The sequence below is a fragment of the Hetaerina americana genome, unplaced genomic scaffold (assembly GCF_022747635.1).
Source record: "Hetaerina americana unplaced genomic scaffold, ioHetAmer1.1.p SCAF_6, whole genome shotgun sequence".
NCBI classification, from domain to species: domain Eukaryota; kingdom Metazoa; phylum Arthropoda; class Insecta; order Odonata; family Calopterygidae; genus Hetaerina; species Hetaerina americana.
The window spans coordinates 47785774-47809423 of NW_027287205.1; the positions used below are offsets into that span (position 1 = coordinate 47785774).

General features: G+C 36.1%; 1 protein-coding gene across 1 annotated transcript in view; it reads right to left on the bottom strand.

Moving 5' to 3' along the window:
- Nucleotides 1–6850: 6850 nt before the first annotated feature.
- The window catches only part of gek (serine/threonine-protein kinase gek), an 84513-nt gene continuing 67713 nt past the window's right edge, over nt 6851–23650 (bottom strand). The window contains exons 30-33 of the mRNA XM_071594141.1: nt 17407–17698; nt 16392–16536; nt 13766–13953; nt 6851–9192 (exon numbers count right to left, since the gene is read on the bottom strand). Of these exons, the coding sequence (XP_071450242.1) occupies nt 9064–9192; nt 13766–13953; nt 16392–16536; nt 17407–17698 (754 nt within the window). The 3' untranslated portion in view covers nt 6851–9063. The remainder of the gene's footprint in view (nt 9193–13765; nt 13954–16391; nt 16537–17406; nt 17699–23650) is intronic.

Consider the following 23650-nt stretch of genomic DNA (forward strand, 5'->3'; position numbering starts at 1 on the left):
ATTGCGCTGGTCTGCGCCGCCCGTGCTCTTTTGTTTTAGGTCCATTCCTTGAACCAGCGGGGTTTGAACATTATAGCGTCGCGTCACTGTATGTCAAGCTACGACGTTTTCCTCGCGATATGCTCGTTGGGCAGAGACTCATTTATTTATTTCATTAATTACGGGATAATGGATATTTTTATTGACATTAACTTTACAATTTCACGCCTATTTGCTAGTCGTTTCTGACTCTCAAACAACATGTCGGGATGTAGTCAGTGATCAAGCAATGATTGTTTTTGGTGAAACCAGGCGTTAGTATGAATTTATTATATCATATAATAATTATATAATGTTTGACCAGTCATTGTTCTCAAAGTCTAAGCTATTGATATTTTCCGTCACTCTGCACACTAATGTTTTAAATTAAATTTAAGATAATTAATATTAAATTCAAGTTCTAATAATAATGAAATTATCACTACAAAAATAAATTTCTTGGTCAATTTTTACCATAAAGGGTTAATTTTAATGGTCCTTTCAATGCTTTATAAAATAGGAAACGCTCAACCCTTCTGTAATAAAATAAGTAATTATATTATCTAATGCATAAAATTAATTCCCTGAGCACAAAACATATTGAGCTGATAATACTTTAAGATTTTTAATCCTTTAAATGTGCATTCAATCTATGCATGTCAAAGTATCAAAAGAACAAACTTCATAGTTTCAGTCACGATATGGTGGATGTCAAACATAACAATGAACAAAGAACAACACTTTTCCACAAGATAAGGATTAATACAACCAGTTTAAATACACTACATCATCTTCAGGTACCTGACCTAAAGATGTAGCACTTCAAAACCGGTCGTGTAATAAGTCAGCATTTAGTGGAAAAGTGTTATAATTTGATCATTATTATAATATTGTAAAAAGAATTTATATTTTGTCATACCACCTAGTTTATTTCAGGATTCTACTAATACTGTATTTATATGTGCAGCATTGCAAGGGAATTGTAGGTTACTCATTGTGACAATGAATAGATGACAGAAAGTTGAAATGTGTTGAAAGTTGATATGTTTTCAAAGGGGTTGAAATAATTTCTTATTTTACTATTTCACATTAAAATTTTAGGAACATTTTCTGCTACCTGTCTTAGAAATCCCATTTTTCTTGGCAGACAGGAATTCATAACTAAATGAGTGACTTTTTAAATTGCAAAGGTGATCCTTACCTTAGCTTGACATGCATACTATTTGAATGAGCATAATTCATGACAATTCTGCATATTCTAAATGTCTTGTTCACAGAAGTGTTATTCCATTAATGTAATCACTGGAGATACCAACTGACTGAAAAATTGTGAGAATGTGCTAATTTTTTTATTTACAAAGTGTCAAAACATTTCATGGACTGTAGTGTAAGGTTACTGATGGCGATCTAGGAATTAGAACAAAAAAATGTCATTGGTATATTTCAGAACTTACGTCCATTTTCATGGCAATCATTGTCAATAAAAGATCTCCAGCTTTCAAGATATTGCCATTGTAAACAAAAACTTTCTCCACAATACCAGGCTTTGAAGCCACAGCATGTCCAGAACTGATGCCAGATGGATCTCCACTTAGCTGTACCTGAAATTTTGGAAATTTCAGGGAGAGTTTATAGATTGAATCCCTCAAAGATTGAATAAATAAATATATGTACTACTCCGTCCAATTACAGAGCGAAATGAGTCCATAAAAACTATATTTTGCAAAATTTAGTCTACATCGATTTTGTCCCCTTCAAAGTACTCAATTCGTTGCTATGCACTTATTACACCTTCTTTTCCACTATTTAAAGCACCCTTGGAAGTCCTCGGTAGTTAGGCTCTTTAGTTCTCTCATCGTTTCTGGCTTAATTGTGTCCATATCTTCCCAGTGATGCCCCCTCATCACATTTTTGCATTTTGGGAATAGGAAAAAGTTGCTGGGGCCGAGATCAGGCAAATAAGGAGGATGATCAAGGATGAAGATTGAATTTTTTGCCAGAAACTGGCGAACAATCAATGCTGAATGTACAGGTGTATTTTCATGGTGAAGAATCCATCCATCATGTTCAGTTAAAATAGTATGCACTGTTGATTTCCTAAATTCAGGTCATCAGCTATCATTTGGAAAGTTTTTCGACAATCGGTAAGGATAAGGGACCACACTTGATCAATGTTGTCGTCAACACAGGTGGTTGAAGGTCGTCCCGGCCTTGCATCATCTGTGGTGTCTTGTTGGCCATCTTTAAAAGGATTAATCCACTTGAAAATGGATGATTTCTTCAGAGTATTATCACCGTAAACAGCTGTCAACTATTCAGTAATTTCTTGATAACTTTTACTGCACTTCACCAAAAGACTTGATGTTGATTCGTTGCTCCGTGATTTCATCAATTTCCATTTTCAACAAACAGTAAAAACAAGGACAAAAGAAACTAACATAAGTGACACCATATGCACAGCTCGACAATCAGACCAGTACAATGGCTCATTGGGTCTCAGGTAACTAGCACCACTAGTCCACGTTAGGGGCACATTCTGACATTTAGAAAATGGAATATGCTCTGATGTCTGACCAAATGCCCCTTGGAACTTGAGGAATCTTTATATTTCATACACTTGATAAAATCAGTTATCTACTTATCCCAAACAAGTAATTTGAGCTTTATGTATTATTTTATTCCATAAATATCTTTCATGATAAAAAAATAACCACTGTGATGAAGTATATGAAAAAATTGTGTGACCTTTATACTTATCTGTTTTCTTATAATGCAACTCAATTCTCTACTTCTTTTCAGAGAAAATATCAATGAGGCCACATAGTATAGAGGTTTCACTCTTTTGATTCCCAGTACCATCAGTGAACTCAAGTCTTTCTTGGTCTCTGGTGTTGAAAAGATGATTTTTCATTCTCTTTGGAAAATAGAAAAAATGTTCTAATTAAGATTGGGAATAGCCAAAACTGTACAATTTAGGAAATATTTTCTAATACTTATGGCAACAAATATTGATTGGTTGACTTCAATGATACAAATTTTCTTTAAATAAAAATAAGAGTAGATGAAAAAAGGTTTACTTCTTTTAGACATTAGTTTAAAAAGGTCCCAAAGCTTTCTTTGAAGCATAATAATGATGTTTCACACAGGAAAGGGTACTTAAAATTTTTGAAACTGTGTTATCTATTAGCCTTTAAAAATTTCATGTTGAAACATTGCATTGTATTCTCCATAATTTTAGTAAAATAATGACCTATATGATATTTCTCTATCCTCCCTTGAGATTGAATCCTCTTGGACTTTTACCAAGAGTTCCAAGCATTATGATTTCAGAGATGAGAACTGATTCATACCTACCTTGAACAGATGAAATCCCCTGATTACTTCTGAATATGCAGTTTAATGTCATTAATTTTTTTGACAGAATGCCGCATATAATGTTTCTACATTATTTGAAAAAATATTATATTGAGGGAACACAGCCCCAAACATCAAGAGAAAAATATTTAATACAAATTCCTATCAAAAAACTGACTGAGTCTCAAGGTTCTTATTTTGTCTCTATTTTGGCAGATTAATTTCCTGAAAAGAGTTCCAGGAAGCCAATGTTTATATATAGATATCATGTTTGGGCCACTAATTTTTCCTTGCACCCATCTTTTCAATGCATGAAACTGGGGATTTAGCTCTAAGGTCTAAGCTGATGTCTTGAAAATGCTATCTTTCAACTCCCCAACTTGAGTAACACACAAAACTGTTGAAAGCTGAACTTTCATGATGACATCAATGACTTTGCTATTTGTTAGCTACTCAAAATAGATTTTGTATATTTCTTTTATTATTTCACTAATCATGAATTTGCAAACTGAAAATATATGGTTATTATGTCCATCACAGGTAAGACCAAAAAATAATATATATATGATAGTGTCCTTTTAATGAATTTTATTCTCAACTATGTACCTTATTTAAGCACACAATTAAATGTTCTCTATTGAAAGAAGACCCAGTTCTGCCATTGCATCTGAAATCTACACCTTGTTATCCAATAGTCATATAGCCAGTAGATCTAACAGAGTAACTGACAAGTCCCCTATTATTTCCCAAATGCAAGCGGCAATTGGAAAATCAAACCCCCTTTAGTTTACCATAAAAACTCCATGAGCTTTCAAGAAGTACTAATTCCAAAACAGCAGGCTAAATGAGAAGTGGAAGTCACAGGAAACCTTTGCATCATACCATGCATATGAGTATAGCTCTAATAAGGCAGTGGAAGTCCGCACCATAGATTTATTAAGTGATCATTCTGAGTAGCATTTCCACCAAATTTTGAAGTGTTGGCAAAAATAAATGTCCCCAGATAGCTTTTCTAGTAAAAAGGCATTAGGCAGGTATAATAATTCACAATTTATTTTTGGTTCTTTTTTGCTTTTACAAATTGAGTAAGCATTCCCAGTTAGTTCATTCCGCAATAGAAGAAAAGGTGAACGTGATCCACAATCCTGAACAATTTATGCATAATTTTTATTGAATAAACCTTATACATAATTTATTTTTTTCTGGCATGGAATGCATTTTTGTGTTTCAAATTAATTTATAAGCAAAAAGTTGTTTCACTAAATGAGTGTTTGGCTTTACGAAAGATCTCAGAATGGATTACGCTCGTATTATGAGGTTCCACTGTAAACCATTGAGATACATCTTAAGGAGAATGAACCATAAATGAAAAAGAAACACTTTGTTCCAATCCACCACTTTATTACAGGTACGACTAGTTTCGACGCTACGGCGTCATCCTCAGGTACAAAGTTTAAAGTCACAATCATTGTATTTATACCCTCTTCTGGAAAGGGTGGGGGAGTTGTGGGAAGAGGGGGCGAGGAGGGGAGTACGGGGGTAGGTACAAAAGAATGTGGGAGAGGGTAGGAAACACCAGGAAAAGCGTTAGTGAGTGGGGGGGATTGGAAGGTGGGTTAAGAAAGGGGAAAATTTCATTGGTCGGTATAATTTGAGTCAATGGCTAATGGGGATAAAGGTACGGGTTAGGAGTCAATGGGAGTTAGGGAGAAGGGGTTAGAGGTTTTGTTTTTCTGTTATTGCTAGGGAGGCTTCCAGGAGAGGTGATACATTTTCAAACAGAATGTCATTGAGTAAAGGATGTTTCTTCATTGTTCTCCGGATCTCCAACTCTTCCTTCTTGTCCATCCTCCTCCCTTTTTCTTCACGATGTAGAATTTTGGGGATGAAATCACTGGTGTGATTTTCCTCCCACAGGTGTTTGGCAAAGTGGGATTGGGCTAGGTTACACTTCTTGTAGCACCTCTTGTGTTCCTCCGCTCTTGTCCGCACCGCTCGACCACTCTGTCCGATGTACCTCGCACTGCAATCCCCGCAAACCGTTTCATATATCCCACTATTTTCCAGTGGCTCAACTTTATCTTTAGTTTTATTTATGAACATTTTTAGATTTTGTTTGTTATAGAAAGCAATTCTGAATTTGTCTTTCGGGAACAATTTGCTAATTTTTTCGGACGGGACACCATAATAGGGCAATTTTACCCACTTAAGTTTTCCCTTAATAGTTATCCCTGAATTGTAAAGTAGCCATTGGCTCTTATGGAGCGTTTCTTGCCGAATGATTGTGACTTTAAACTTTGTACCTGAGGATGACGCCGTAGCGTCGAAACTAGTCGTACCTGTAATAAAGTGGTGGATTGGAACAAAGTGTTTCTTTTTCATTTATTAAAATGAACTTCCACATAGTTGAGGCTGAAACTATTGAACTAACAATGAACCATATTCACATAAATACCAACATATTAAGACTATACCTAATGAGCCTGGTATACTATAGTTTTGTAATATTTTACATAAGTTCAGGTGTAAGGATTGTAAAGCTGAGGTTTTGAATTAATTAAAATAGACAATTGCCTAGAAATCAGAAAAATTACATGAATTCAGGGTCTTAAAATTTGTGGTTTTGCTCTATTAGTGTAAAAGGCTATGACATCTGTAAAAAACAAGGAATGCTATTTTGAATGAAATAAAATTATATGTGTAAGAAATACAAAATAATTCCTAAATAAACAGTATGCTTAGGATAAAAGTATCCCTAGGAAACAGTATAATTTCAAATTTGATGAACATGTAGATTCTACTGCAATGGAGTCAACACAGTACCGGATATAACTCCTGTGCAGTTAATAAAATTACCAAATACATTTTCAATCAACGAAGCAACAGCAAAAGCTTAGAAAGAATGGGTATATAATATGCCCACACTTAATTACTAAAGGGGAAAAAAGTATAAAAATAAGTATCCCTACTGAGAATATTCTTTGTTGAAGATAGTAATTTGTAGACAAATTCTTAAAAGAAGTGAACCTTTGGTTATCTACTCTGACCTTTATTTGAAGAAAATTTGAGAAATTGAGTTCGGCCTATGTTTGTTCCTTTGAGTTATAGAGAATGGTCACCAATATTGCACAGTTATTCCCATCTTAATTAGAGCATTTTTCCTGCTATCCAAAGAGAATGAAAAATAATCTTTGCAACACCAGGGAACAAGAAAGACAATGTTTATGAATATCTAAATTTGAGGATAGTAGTTTTTAGGCTTATCCATGGGAGAGAAACTTTTTACCAAGGTGAAATTTACTAACATTAAGAAATTAAGTAATCCCAAGACTTATGACTTCACATTTCATTTGATGAGAAAAATACCAGCATTATGAAGGATTTCAAGTGAATTCATTCTTAAAATTCAATTTGCATCTAAGATGAGGTACTTTCTAATGATGAAAAAACTTTTGAATGTCATTATATGAATTAAATATTTTATTTAAATTTGAGGTTTCAGTTAATTGTTTTCATGCACACTACACAAGTTCACAAGAAAACTTCAAAATTATTGTACAGTATTTATATACAGATATTAGGTCTCCAAAATGTATTTCACAACTTTAATACTTGCACAAAAACCACATTTTAACAGTATAAATTAAAAACTTAAATACAAATAAAAACATAAATAAATTATTCCTTGTTAACAAATATGCATAAGACAAGGTGGCCATTAACCACCAAATTCTTATGGTAACCAGTAGACATTAAATGATGAATACCATTACTTGACTTGATAAATAATATATAATTACAATTTACTTTCAAATTGATTCATTTTGACATAAAATTAATTACTCCAATAATCTGAATTTTGTTAAGTCAAAATAAATCTGTTTTGAAACTGCACAGCCAAATCAGCTGGTTTGTCAGTTAATAAATACTGCTGAGCAGTACCTATTATTTTATGCAAAAATAATTGCTCAGGTGTTTCAGTTTTTAAATGGCAATTTTAACACAATTGCTTAAATACCTGGGAAAGGAAACCTGACAGTGTAACTAGAGACTACGAATATATCTTCATCCTCTTCTAAATAATGTTTTATGTCCATGGAAATCGCTGGTTAGTTAACAAGACTAAGTCTTATTGTCTTGTAATAAAAGGAAAAAAAGAAAATCAAAAACAACACAACAGGAGCAATAATAATAATAATAAGTGTAATTAAACTACACTTTTTCTTGTGACCTCACACGCATACACACATACACTGATATTCAAACTCAATCGCACAGTAATATGGGTTCACAGGAGTCCAGCTCTTGAAACAATAGATAAAAGTCACACGGGGAAGAGCATCATAATCCAGTGAGATTCATCCTAGCAGCACACACTCCGTAGTTATTTTCCCATATCACATGAAATACTCATCTTCCCAAGACGTTCATTCTTCCCATGATGTGACCACTGGCTATATTTCATAGGTCTCTCTCAATCCACTCAAAAAAGACTCACAAGTAATGGAATTAACTTGCATTTACTTAACTGCCAAGTGCTACCAAGCACAGGTTGGTATCATTAAAAATCTAATCAAAACTTGCACGCATATATTTGTTTCTTTAAGATAAGCTTATTTATCTTGATTTGAAATCCACTGGAAACAGCTGATCCTACAGCCAACAGTTTTTAATCATCAAAGATGCAGCAAGAACATTAAAATATTAGTGGGATATAAAATTAGCAACAGAATACAAGCATTAATATTAATTTTGATAGAACCATGAGTCACAAAGAACTGAGACTTGGTGTCATGGATTGTTTAATACTTAAAAAATCACAATGCATTTATTACTATTGCCACCTTATTATAAAGGTCAGACAGAAATGAAATGCATTCTAAGCCAGTAGAAGCCATAGAATGATTTAAAAATTATCTTTTGGCAGCTGAGATATTGTCTGCATTGCATGGTTCATCACAGAAAATTTGATTTTTGTATTCTGCTACATACTGATTAAGGAAAGGAGTTAAATAGGTTTATATAAAACACAAACCAAAGAAACAATGCCATCTCCAAAAAGAATGCTCCCTAATTTCACTAGGGAAATAGCAAAAATAAAAAACGCCAGTCTTTGGAAGCACATGTTCATTAAGCTCCATAACTCTCTCCCACTTCTGTCAACACCACTCATTCCTTCTGTTAAGGGTCATTTTGTAACATAACAAGCTATTCATATGAAGGCATACTTGTGTTTCATAAAGCTCAATCTAATGATCTCTTTTTGAATTTGCCCTACTTATTCACCAATAGGTTCCTAGTTGCTTCCCAATCCTGATTGGAATTAGGATTAAATAAGATCAAGCATAATTTTTAGCAATCTCCCGCTATGATTTTTAAAACAGGATCACTTTTGAACTCCAGAATTTAATACTAAATTTTCTTATGTAAATTAAGAAAGGTAATAATGGATAATTGGAATTCAATACAAAAACACTTCCTAAAACTACATAGAGCACTGAGCATAGATGCTTTCCTCTGTCAACAGCTCTGTAACAAAACGTAGTAATTATGTTACTTTTAAGATCAATGGTGCATAACAATGACAGCCCAAACATGGTTTCCCATGGCCCTTTCTGGTTCCCCTAAATTGTACTTCTATGGCAATTATTTGCCTTGTAAGCCCTATGCTACTATGGGGTATAATGGGCCCTAACTGTCGTAGCTGGATGAACCACCTCCGTGGTCATGCCCTGATGGACTTGGAGGAGTACTTGGATTACTGCTGTTGTTAGAAGCAATGGAGTGTCTAGGGCTGGCACCAGCACTAGGGCTTTGGTCCTGAAAAAGTTAAGATGAGAATACAAATAAACTTTAGAAATCCAAAACATGGCAGTCATAATTAAAAACACTTCAAAACATACATAAAGGAAATATCTATGCATTCTTCCTCTGAAATGACAAAATGAGGAGAATTTATACTTTATTGGAATTAACTCAAATGAAGTTTTTGAGATGTCATTTTCAGGAAAACCTTAACCCATGGCAGAGCAAATTAGAACTGAAACTTTTGACCTTGTCAGTGGGATAAGGATCTGATAGTTACAATTAATAGGAATTCCATGAACAGCTGATTGTACATATATTTCTGTACAGTTAAAAAGAATTTTTTAAGCTCATAATTATTGTAGTCTTAATATAATACTACCTTGATCAAAAATTTCCCGGAATTTATTCAGAAAATTAAAAATACAAGTTTATTCATCTAAATCTATATTGTCCCCTTCAAAGTAATCCCCATCGACTGCAACACACTTATGCCAGCGCTTGATCCAATCCTCGAAACATTTTTTATATTCGGTTTTCGGTATGTCCATCAGTGCTTCCTGCGATTTTTCCATTACTTCCTCTCGGCTGCTAAAACGCATTCCCCGTAATGGTTTTTTAACTCGATTGAACAGAAAGAAGTCACAGGGAGCCAAATCAGGTGAATTCGGTGGCTGTTGGATGGTATTTGTTGCATTTTTCGTCAAAAAATTACGAATAATGATAGCACTGTGCGACGGTGCGTTATCATGGTGCAAAATCCACGAGTTTTCTGCCCACATTTCTGGTCTCTTTCGGCGAATTGCTTCACGCAAACGTCTCATAACGCCCAAATAATACTCTTTGTTTACTGTCTGGCAAAAATTCATGATGCACTACACCGTTGTAATCCATGAAAACCGTCAGCATTGCCTTCTTTTTTGACTGAAAACGACGTGGTTTTTTTGGTCTCGGCTCATTTGGTGAACGCCATTCACTTGCCTGATGTCTGGATTGCGTGTCGTACTCATAAACCCACGTCTCGTCTCCAGTAATGATCCTTTTGATGAATGTGGGATCGGATTCAGCCTCGCAAATCATGTCTTTTGCGACGTCAACACGGTCTCTTTTTTGCATGAAATTGAGGTCTTTTGGCACCAACTTTGCTGCTACACGACGGAAACCCAAATCATTAACCACAATGTCTTGGGCGGATCCATAGGCAATGTTCAAGTCCTCCGCTATTTCTCTGATGGTTAATTTGCGGTTATTGACCAACATTTCTTTTACTTTATCAATTTTTTCACCGACTTTCGATGTCGATGGTCTGCCACTGCGTTCATCATCTTCGATTGACTCACGACCACTTCTGAACCGCTCGTGCCACTGGTAAACGACCGTTTTTTTTAGAGAATCGTTGCCGAAACACTTTTCCAACATTTCCAACGTCCGTGCGCCACTAAATCCGTTTTTTACGCAAAATTTAATACAAGTTCGTTGTTGCAAATTTAAATCCATTTCTGCAATTTTAAAAAATCGCCAACACACACAGAGATAGATGTACTCTTGGCTACGTAACTTTTGCAAATGTCAAGTTATGACACTAAGATTTAAAGGGAATATCAACAACAGATGTACCAATTTAACAAAAAAAACAGAACTCAAATCGGAACGATGGGAGCGCCACACGGTGGTTATTCCGGGAACTTTTTGATCAAGGTAGTATACAATAATATAAAACAAAACTTATAATATGATACACAATAATAATATATTTTTTTGTAGGTTCCTCCCACCTTCCCCCACCCATTTGAAAAACCCTAACCCCCTCACCCTTTCCTCCTGGTGCTGCACCCCCTGCCACATACCTTTTTGGTGGCTCGCAGGGTATTGATGTAGATGTGTAAAAAACATGATATAACAAAAAGGTAATCATACTATGTGGATAAAGCACATCTAATACATAATGGTATTATCATCAGTGCAGCTCCTTCTCCATCTATATTGCTAATGGGGGACAATATATTTATAGCCTGGTTGCTGTTCTCATTTGCTCTTAAAACAGAGAAGAACAGGAATTGTGAATGATTAATGCCATTAGCATTAATGCATTTTCATTTAAATGCATTTAATTAAAGATTAAAGATTATAAAGATAGATTAATGCATTTTCAATTAAAAAAGTTTTGAAGAACATACATTGTACGGGAAACATTCAGTAGACTACCATAAAGAATTTAATGTATATAAAAAAAATTTAAATGAATATTTCTATGAACCAATAATAATTAACCCTAAAGGGATAGGTGTGGTAGTCAAGTGCATTGAGCACTTGACTACTCACTGGAGTGCTTCGGTTTGATTCTGGGCGCCTTCAGCTTTACTCAAAATGTGATTTCTTAGTTACCAGATCTTCCTGAGAAACCACAGGAGGAAAAGGGCAAAGATGCCCCCCCCCCCATCCTGATGTGTGAATTTCACACACATTTGGGCTGAGTAGAGCTCTATCCTTACCTATAAAACCAACTTTTAGGTTGATTATTACATTTTTAAAAAATAATTCACTAAACATGAAATGTTTGTATTCTTTCATAAGGACAAAAGCTGCGACGGGCGTGCCGCAGGGCTCTCTTATCAGCCCTCTGTTATTCAACTTGTACGTCAACGATCTGCCTTCTACGCCTCACACTTCCCTTTACATGTACGCCGATGACACTGCTATCGCCGCCACATCTCGAACACACTCCGCGAACATCAGACGACTTACAGCACACCTTTACAAACTGCACCGGTGGACACGGACTTGGAAAATACGAATCAATCCTGACAAAAGCACACATATTCACTTTTCCCGCAGACGAAAACGCACACCCCACATTCCTCTTTTCTTCCACCAACACATTATACCGAGGGCTTCTTCGCACCGATTTCTTGGTGTCATTCTAGACAACCAGCTCACTTTTCAGCCGCACCTCGACTTTTGCCGTCAGAAGGCAATGGTTGCAAGGAGCCGTCTCGGCTGCCTTTCCTCCGTGATATCTCCCCTGAATCACGCCGACAGGATGCGAATTTACAGGTCAATCATTCGCCCGCAGTTTCTGTACGCTTGCCCCGTGTTTGCCATCCGGAAAACGCTCTGGCGTCACCTTGAAACCATCCAAAACAAGGCTGTTCGGTCGTTACTCCAAGTGAGTCGCTTCACTAGGATGGCCGACGTGCGAGCGGCGCATAAACTCCCATCCGTCGCGGAATTCATTCGCTCGCAAGTCGCGTCTTTCAAATCCCGCCTCGCACCGTCTGGAAATCCGCTGCTACAAACCATCTGGGACTATGATCCCGGAGAGAAACACACTTATACACTGCCTAAAGATATTACTCGCCTATGAGTCTTTACTATGTCTTTTAATTTTAAATTTTCTTCATAGTCTTAAGCCGCTTCACGGCCGGACGGATCTCTTCCACCGTCCTCCAAGTTATTTTAGTATTATTTTATCCGCTTCACGGTCTTGCTGTCACCCGCTTCCTCAAGCCCAAGTGTAATTTCCCGCTGTGGGAAATGGGCGACCCTCGCCACCGCTTCCATTTTGTACCGCTCTATGCTCAGAGTGTGCCGGTGGGCAGTTAGTGCTGTTAGTGACGTACTTTTTTTTTTTTTCTTTTTTGTAAAAAGCCGTTCCCTGTCGGCTTTCCTTTCTTGTTAGATTAAGAATTCATATTTTATTCCTAGTTTTAAGTTTCACTTTCTCGCAAACCGCACTTCCACCTCAGCCATGTTTCTTTCTTCAATGCCATGCGTTTCTTATGTACAATGACCGGTAAAGGTGGGACTTCACTCACCGGGACGGTTTATACTTGCCCGCTTGGGCAGTCAATGAACTTTTGTGCAGTTCGGTTAAAAAACTGGCAGTAGCTCATGACCTAAGCATGAGCCTATGATAACAGTTACAGAATATAAATCCAGGCATTCTGATACAACTGGCTTGTATATAGTTTTATTGGCAGTTTTAATTTGAATAATGATTGAATAGGATAAGACAATCTTTGCAATGATTCTTTCGGGGCTACATTCCAGGATTTGTTTTTCTTAAGGTTCGAAAATGGATGGCAATTCCTACCCCTTTTAAGAGAATAAAATATCTATTCAGGCCATTGAAGTAATTACTGCTGGAATAAAACCACCAAAAAACACATTTGACAGCCAAATTAACACATATTATCTTTGGAGATTGATTTTCAAAACCCATTACAGTAAGAAAACAGTGATATGCTGGTAAATTTCTTACATCAAGAAGCATACCAAGTACAGATGACTACTATAGAAAGGGAAATGTTAGACGATAACTCAGGAAAAATATTTTATTGGAGTTCAAACAAGCACCAATGAAAATAACTCTACAAGAATATCCATTTACTCATTATGATCCACTCAATTATAAAAAGAGAAAACATCTCCTGAGATATCAATCACATTGCACTTAAGTGACAGATGAGCACTTATGATATCACTTAATCATTATTAATAAAAGAAATTTAACTTGAAGAAATCTATGCATAAAGACAGCTTGTGTTTGACAATACTATTTGCATTCACATACATGTATGAATCCTACCTTCGTGGTCTCATGGAGGGAAGCCATACTTCCAGCAACACTTCCTGACTGGCGCTGTGATTCTCCTGCACTTTCAAAACCACTGGAAGCACCAACACCAGCACCCTCAGGGGAACGGGGCAGGGACGGAGGGGTTACTGCAGGTCGAGTCGGACCACCAGATCTCCTTAATGATGAAGACGTAGAGCCTGAGGACAGAACATAAACAAAGTGTGTAATACACTAATTTAATAAACTGTGGGAAAGCCAGCCATTCCAATTTCTTCTCATAAGAGCAGTTTTTTAAAAGAGAATTTCAAAACATAACATAAAAAAGAGTAAATTTAGCTTTCTATGGATAAATAATGTTGTGCCAATATCCTGAGTGACAAGAATTCCTTTTTGTTCTAATTCAATGAAAAATATACAGAGGAGTCTTCCTACCTTCATGAACTGACCTGTAATTCGACACGAGCATTAGCCAAAGGTGTACACACAGCACTATCACTTTATTATGGAATGACAATATGACAAATAAATGATTTATTCCATTTTATACCATTCACTTCATAATTGACAACTCACATTATGATCAAGTATATCCTTTTAAGTTTAATATCTTATGACATTTGATGTGCTACAATAGCAGTTATCTATATTTCATGGTACTACATCAATATGTATTGATTTCAAAGCCACATTTTTTATCAAAAGGAATTAATGAACATACTGCAGATGTAACTATTTAGTTTAGAATTTACTGAGTATATTATACCACATTATCAATGAAAAATTAATATTGCAAATGGTAACTGGATTGTGAAATAACTGCCATAGGCCTACCAATTTAAAGATTATCCACTGGTAGAAGGATTTTAAGATAGTTATCAACTAAAGATATTGCTTTTGAAACAAAGCATCAGTTTATATAGAGATAAGCTTGATCATAATTCTTTGTCTAATGTGCTAATATTCTCTGAGGTAGAAATGGTATTAGGCATAAAGGACTTATTGTTTGCGGGCACAATCATATACAGAAAAGAAAGGTGCCAACTATGGTCCGCCTTAATTAGATTGTGGGGCATATATTATGTAATCCAGTTATACTAGAGGAAATTTTATGTAAAAGAGGATTTCATGATCAATTAAAGTATTGAACATATGGTTATCCAACTTCCCCATATATTACATAATATACTCATACTTTACAGCAATAGAATACCTCTATAATTAATATTTATTAATGGGATTCAAGTGTGTAAGGTAGTTTTGGATGGACACAGACTGAACAACAATACATTCACTAGCCTCTCTTAACAATACACAACATGACATCCAATGCTACAATAAACTCTTCTACAATTTCAAATGCTTCCTTCCTCCATTCACTCCAACCAATATGCCTATCCTCATCTTATCCCTCCCTTTGCATTACTAATGCTCTTTCCTCTATCACAGTCTTCAACAGGCTATTGCCATTCAAAATGCTCTGCATCCATCTTTCCTGCATCCTTTGGATTTCTTCGAACAATCCCTTCCTCCACCAAGCCTAGCACTTAGTTTGTTTTCCTTTCTGCCCATTCCACCTTTCCCATCCTTCCTCACACCACATTTCAAAAGCCTCCAATCTATGCCTATCACCTTTCTGCCAGGAATAAATTTTTACATTGTGTAATACCTTATAAATGTTTATAAAATTTATTAATTATTTTAAAAACCTCTAATTTCCACGTTCATAAAACCAGAATAAAATGACTGAGTGGAAATGCATTTATAAAAAAACAGGGTTCACAACAGCAAAATATAAGAAATATAGCAACAATAGGAACAAAATTTAAGTCAAATAAGAATATTTTTGGCATGGATTATTACTAATATTGAATCATAGTCAGGTTCAATTCACCGCCACAAAGACAAATTGATAAGATTTAATAGTTCAATTAAATATTACCTGAGGTATTCCTGGAATGCAACAGTACAATGTTATCATGTTTTTTCTTATGCATAATAATTATCAGGGGCAAAAAGAGTCTTCCATTGCTCTATCAATAAAATGCATCTTTAAACTATTTCTATTCCAAAGTAAAATTTGAAAATGTTAGGGAAAGGGAACAATTATTGGCTGCTCCAAGAGAACAAGAGGTTTGTCACTTAAGGTAACCATCAGAGGAATGTAAAAGGTCATAATAATCCAACAATTACAATGAATGCTGTTTATAATTTAAATGTCCACACTTGTGTCAAAACTATATCCAAGTGGTTTATTAAATTGCATATAAGAAACTGAAATGCAAGTGAGGGGGTTGAAGACAAAGTGCTTACAGATTATATTATTCAAGGTGATTACAAAATGTTCACAATTCACCCATTAAAATGTTTTATAATATCCCTAGTATTGGGTGTTTATTATAATTATAAATTGACAGTGAATATCACTGTATGACTGGACAAATATACTATATACCAGAAAATATGAAGAAATAATTTTAAACGAGTAAATTAATTTGTGATGATAGATCAGGAATTCTTCCAACAGTAGAAATACAGGGCACTGAATTGACAAAATTTGAAGAGACGGTCCACCACATTACAAATTCTCTTTGTAGGAACTACTGTAAAAAAATATGCATATTGAAGAAGTTCTTACCATTTTGAACAGAAAACGACTGAATTGGAATTCTTGGCACATGACCAGAGAGTCTCCTGGTTTCTGAATGTGGTGTTGTAGAGGATGAGGAATGTGGAGGATGACGTGGAGCAGGACCCAATTTTGGGGCTGAAGGATGAAATACCTGGAACACAAAAGATGGAAATGTGAGGAAAACAAGGGTGAATACAGGAGGTCCTTTTGCCAAAACTACCAGTTGATTTACAAATCCTCTGAAAATTCTTTAATAAATTAATTGAATTGGCCTGAGATATTTTCTTTAAATTGGATCTGGATATCTGAGTTTGGATTTCAAAGTTCAGCAGTTCAGCGTCCGAATTGTTGAATTGCTGAATAAAAAGATGAAAAAACTGACAATTTGATTATGCAATTATTTACATAGTCTTTATCAAAGTTGTATAGGTTTAGCTGCATTTTAATCTGACCAACTGTTTATCACCTTTTCATTCTAACATTTTTATTACGTTCACATTCCTTTGAATACTTTAAGGAATCAAATAGAAACCTGGATTCATCCATCCCAAGCCTTAAATGTAACATTAAACTTCTGCATATGTACACTGTGTCATGTAGGCAGGTGGTAAGTGCCGCATAATTTACAACCATTACAATATTTAATAAGCGCATATTAAAAGGATTGGTAATTTTGAAAAAACCTCTGGAATCAGTTCTTTTTACTCTCAATGCTAAAAGAAGAAAAATCTTTCATTATTGATTTTACAATTCTTGATGAATTATTACTTTTCCATTGCTAACATTGATAATCTTGTGGTTACCCATGTTTAACCTCAAGGGAGTCCACCAAGATGGTTGCAATGGTCATGGGATCCAGGAAGATCCACAAGATCTGAACTAAATAATTACCTTGTTTAATTAGCTAACTTCATTGCTAACATCGAAAAGCTTAAATTTCTTGGAAAGATTTTAAAATAAATGTTTCACGGTAACTACCAGATAAGGAATTTTGTTTATCTAAAGAAAAAAAATATTATACCCTCTGCTGGGCTGCTGCTGGAGTTGCACTAGGTTGAGACTGTGATTGATGCATTAGGTGCTGCTGTTGTTGCTGCTGCATTGGCGTGATTATGTTGGAGGGGGTGTGATGATGATGGTGAGTGTGATGAGCTACATGCAGTGATGACTGCTGAATCTGCTGCTGGTCAGCTGTTTCCAGAGTTGTGGGGAGATCCAATAATTGTTGCATTTTGATGCCATCGCCCGGCCCCATGTGACTGATGTGGTTGAAGTTGGTAGGTGCTGAGATCATCTTAGACCTGCGATCAGTCCTATTTAAAAGAGAGCAGAGTAGATAATCAAAAATGAAAGTGTTTAAATGAGATACCTATGGTCATGTACCCAACGGTGACATTAATGGCAACTATCATCACAACATATTTAGGAACATATATATTATCACAGCGACGCTGAGCCATTAGAAACACATCCGTCACGGACATTCCTGCGAACTCTCAATTTGAACCATCAAGGTGGTTTGAAGGAACTACAGCAGAGTAGGACAAAGAAAAGAAGCCCACTACATCATGCACGGAAATACCCCACCACTTCAAAATGAACTAAGGGGGAAGAAGATGTCGAAGAGATTTATTGGAAAGATGAAAAAGGAATCAAATATAAAGAGTTGGCAGGCATGAGGAATGAAATATCTTTTGAGAAAATGAAGAATAAATAAGGATGGTATGGACTATGATACGGCGGGTAAATGAGGATGGTATGGTAGGGATTACGGATAGATATAGACCCTTGGAGAATGAAACAAATACAGTTAAATCTGAAAACAATTAGAGTGCTCATTATTTCTTCATAAAAATAACAAGTATATAATTCCAAACAGATGTCTAACACTCTTAGCAATCAGTGAAAGAAATCTAAAAGAATTGTGCTTGCTAACCAGAATGTGATGATAATGTTTTGTAATTCTAAGCACTCTCCAAGCCTGTTATTCTTCAGTAGTTAAAAGCTTCAGTTTACATACACAGGGAGAATAATCAGCAATTTTGACCCATGTGAATAATGGTCAGTGTGAGGTTCATTATTGATTTCGGTTCATGATTTTCAAAGTGAGACATTCTATTCCTATGACATTAAAATGTCTAGACTTTCATCATCCCCTGGTATACATAGTTTTACAGGTTGTAATGACATACTCATACTACAAAATGAACTGAACCTTCCCATGATTGCAGATGATACTGCGGTACATTAATATACCTCTAATGCAGATGCTTTATGCCCAATCTCAGAAAATGGCAGTGAAGTATTGAAGAAGCATAAAACTTGTAATTGGAACTGGATTCTAAGAACATATGAAGGAACTTGGAAAAGTAATCATACATCCAGTAAATACAGCTTAAGTCAGTAAATCAGGATTTCCCTGACTTTTTCCAAAATGGAACAATTTGCAAACCTGGGAAGGTTGACAACGCTTATTTTTTAGGTTGGGTATTTCTACTTGTTAAAATTTAATAAACATTTTATTAAAATGTATTATTTATTTTAACATAAATATATAAATAGATCAAGAAATTAATGACTTCTATGATTTTGAATTTTTGAACAAAATATCTTGTTGAAATCAGGCACAATATTGGTAAATTGAATTCTAATATTCCTGCACTTTGACTACTCTGTAGCATAATAAGAAAATCCTGCTTCACATGAATAGATTGCAGAAAATGGAAGTAAAACAATAATAGCTTGTTTAGATAAATTGAGGCACTCTTCTGACAAACTCACCCATAAATCATTTAAAGACTGACCTTGGTATTTTTTTTTCAAATCAGAGTCACTAATTTATTATATTTTCATTGTCAGTTACATTTAAGCCTACTGGTTTAGCTTTCGCAGAAAATGGATTTCAAACCAAGGAATCATCCTTAGTAGTTTTTGGAAAATATTGTAGAGAGTTGATTTCAAGCTATGTAGGGTTTCTAAAAATTCTTTGGAAACGAAATAAACTGCTTTGAAATTGAATTCATTCAAACATTCATTTAGGGCTGGAAAACATTAAAAATTATTAGATTCAACTAATTAAATGGAAAATTGTATTTTTTCATTAAAAAATGCAATTTTATCTTTTGTATTAAAAATTGTAATATTTTTTCCTAGTAATGATAAGTTAACTTCATTACAATTGGTAAAAATGTCTGCCACATATCTAAATGTTATCAACCATGATGGATTTTCCAAAACTTCAACAAATTTTGGTAGTTGTACTCAATTATTTTGTCTCTCTTGGAAGACCAATACCTCAATTCAAAGTTAATGAAGTCTTACTAGAACCTTCCTTCTGGATAGCCATTTTACTTCATTATACAATAAAAGTTCTTTGTGTCCACTACCCATTCCATTGCAAAAAGTTTGAATAATTTGGATTGAAGTGGTCTTGATTAAACACAGTTGATCATTTGCATGGCTTCAACCATTAAATTTTTAAGTCACTTGTGCTTGCCTATGCAAAATACAATAACTGCTGGTTGCTCTTGAAGCTACTTTCTGGATACATGATACAACACTTTTCATCTTTCCTACCTGAATCTTGAGCACCATCTGTACAAATATCAATACACTTCTCCCGACCTCTCTCTTGATTTGTCATATCCAGACCGGAAATGGCCGGGTAATTTTTCCCATGATGGCTACCTTGTTTACTCAAAAATTGATGTAAAACGTTTCCTCAATGTATTCTAAGTATCCCCATGCTTCTGTTAATTTGCCCCATGCACAACAACATTTCCCCCCCAATGGATGACAACCTTGATGCGGTAGAAGGGCTTGTGCATTCCAATGATGCCTAGAGCTGTCCTGGCAGGAGCAATAAAAATTTCTCCGGGTAGGGTCACTTATACCTGGTAGGTCAAAGGTTAGGAGCCAGACAAAAGGTTGTCCTTACAGCATGTTCCTCAGGTGGCTGCAAAGGCATCTGACCCCAGTGGGGCGGCCATTGAGTGATGGTGTCACATTAAAAACACTACGGAGGAAGGCAACAGGAAACCACCTCAATTATCATTCCCAAGAATATAATGATGGGCACTGTAGAGAATATGAGTCCTGGCAACTATGGGACTTGGCCAAATCGGCCGTGTGTCATGCCTGGCACGGGAGAGGCAAGGCTTCCACGGTCGTCAACTAACGAAACCCTTTCAGAGAAAAACCGACAGCAGCATGACAGAAGATGCAGAAAAATAAGAACAATTTAGTTAGAATAGGAACTTGGAATGTTAGGACGATTCTGAGGATAGGAAAATTAGAGAATATTAGGCAAGGGATGGAGAGAGGAAATGTAGATAATTTAGCTTTATGTGAGGTGAAATGGAAGGATAGCGGGGATTACTGAAGTGATAACTATAGAATAATACACAGTGGAGGGGACATGAGCTCAGTACTCAATAATGAGTAAAAAGGTAGCAGAAGCCTAGTAAACTTAGAACAAGCTACAAATATAATACTACTTGTAAAGATAAAATCAGAGCCGATGAACTTGGCCATTGCTCAGGTAAACATGCCACGGAGCAACCATAAGGAGGAAGAAGTCGATGGGAAATATGATCAGTTAGAGGACATAATCGCATTTCTTCCTGTACGGAAATATTTGATAGTGATGGGGGATAGGAATGCAGCAGTAAGTGAAGGAAGAGATGGTGTTGAGGTGGGAGACTAGAGTTTAGGCACAACGCACATCCAATGGGAGAAAACAATTGAGTTCTGTAGGAGACAGGCATCAGTCATCACAAATACTTGGTTTAGATACCACACAAGGGATAGGTATGCATAGAAAATGCCTGGTGACTGAGAATGGTATCAGTTAAATTATATTCTGGTTATGCACAGGTTTAGGAACAGTGTGATCAATTTGCACAACTTCCCGGAGGCGGATGGGGACTCTGACCACAATTTGCTTATTATGAAGTGTAGCGTCCATTTCAAAAAGATAAGGCAGAGCCAGCGGGTTGGGAAATGGAATGTAGAAGCATTAAATGGATTGACAAGGAAGGAGTACCAGCAGGCTGTAGAGAAAACCATGGAGGACGATAAAGAGCTGAGTACTACCAAAGAAAAATGGGAATGTATCTAAAAAGAGATATCGAGAGCCGCAAAAAGACACTATGGGAACTGTTAATGGGAAAAGGACAAAAAGCCATGAATCAAGGATGAGTCGATTACAAAGATAGATGAGAGAAGAAAAAGGAAGAATGTAAACACAGAGCAAGGCAAAGGAAGTAAAGAGTTGAATAATAAATTGAGAAAGGCAAGAAATAAAGCAAAAGAAGCATGGTGGAAGATGCAGTGTGAGGATATGGAAGGTTTGCAGAGGAAGGGTGAAATTGGTGCGCTGTACAGCAAAGTCAAATCTTTATCGGGAAGTAAGAAATGAAGATCTATGCTAACAGTTAGAGATAAGGCGGGTAAGATAATAGTTGACACAGGAAAGATCCAAGAGAGATGGAAGGAATATAAAGAAGAACTGTAAAGAACTTAGGCCAACAAGGTTAGACATAGAGAAGGAACATGACGTAGATGAAGATGGCTTACGTCCAAGCATACTCGATGATGAGATAGAAAGGGCATTAAGGGAGATGAAACAAAATAAGGCCATTGGAGAAGACAAAATTCCTGCGGTACTGAAATGTTTACGAATATGCGCGAAGAAGATTCTATATGGACTGATTAGTAGTATCTATGGGAAAGGAATATGGCCAGAAGACTTAGTGAGACCAGTGTTAGTTCTTACTCCAAAAAAGATAAAGGCTATATCATGTGACCACTGCAGAACAATAAGTTAAATTTCCCACGCAGCTTAAGTGGTTTTCAGAATCATCAACAAAAGGATGGAGAGCAACGGAAATGATTACTCAGGGGATGATCAGTTTGGGTTTAGGAAGGGGAGAGACATATGCGATATCATTGCAGTAATCATATCACTAATCAAGAGGATATAGAATACACACAGGATGTATTTGCCTATTTCGTAGATTTCAAAAAGGCACTTGAAAGAGTAAATTGGGAAAATCTCTTGATTAATTGCAGAAGGTAGGAATAGATGGAGGGACAGAAGGCTAGTCCACAACCTTTACAGGTCTCAGACTACCCAGGTGCAAGTGGGGAATGGAGAGTCCGGATGAGCAGTGTTAGGAAGAGGTGTAAGGCAGGGTTGTCCATTGTCACCGTTGAACGCATATGAGGAGGAAATGATTAAAGAGGCATGGGAAGAACTGGAAGTGGGAATGAAAGTTGGCGGGGAATTCGTAAAATCAGATAGGTTTGCTGATGACCATACTTTAGTTTGCCAGTCAGCCAAGGGATTGCAAGCATTGCTGAGTGTATTGGAAATTCAGAGTGATAGAAGGGGGATGAGAATCAATATTATTAAAACAAAGCTTATGCAATTTTCCAGAAAGAAAAAGGCTAAGCTGAACATTAAATTAGGAGGGCAAAAAATAGAGCAAATGGAACAGTTTATGTATCTCGCAAGTGTTTTGGACAAACACGGTCAAAGTAGTAGGGACGTAAGGAGAAGAATTGAACTTGGCTAAGAGGCTCTCATGAGGAGGAGGTCGGCGATGATGGGGACGTTGAGCAAGGATGTTAAGAAAAGACTTGTCAAAACTTTGATATGGAGCATAGTTATGTACGGCAAGGAAACATGGTCACTGAAGCAGGATGATAGACGTAGATTGGAGGCTTCTGAAATGTGGTTGTGGGATAGGATGGAGAAAGTGAAATAGACCAAAAGGAAAACAAATGGGGAAGTATGAGGTATGTTGGGTGAGGAGAGGGGTTTGTTGGGAGAAATCCTCTGGAGGCAGGAAAACTGGATGAAGGGCGTATTGATTGGCATAGGGATGTTGAAGACTGTAATAGACGGGAGAATGCTAGGCAAACAAGGAAAGGGCAGGAACAGGATAGGGATGTTGGACGGGATGAAAGGAGGAGGGAAGTATTCAGAGATGACGAGGGACCTGATGTAGATTAGATTGCTGTATTGTCTTTGATTAGGAGTCACAAAGTATTTATTTGGTAATTTCCATCCATCTTAACCGGAGTACTATACAATAATATATTTTTAATTTTGAAACTCAAGAGAATTAGGAATGCATTAGCGCACAGAGTACAGTAACACACATTAATACATTTTACTTTTCTGCAAAACTTTTTGGACTAACTGAAATTTAATTACACAATGTCAACAAGATGCATTTATATGAGAAATGAATCAATAT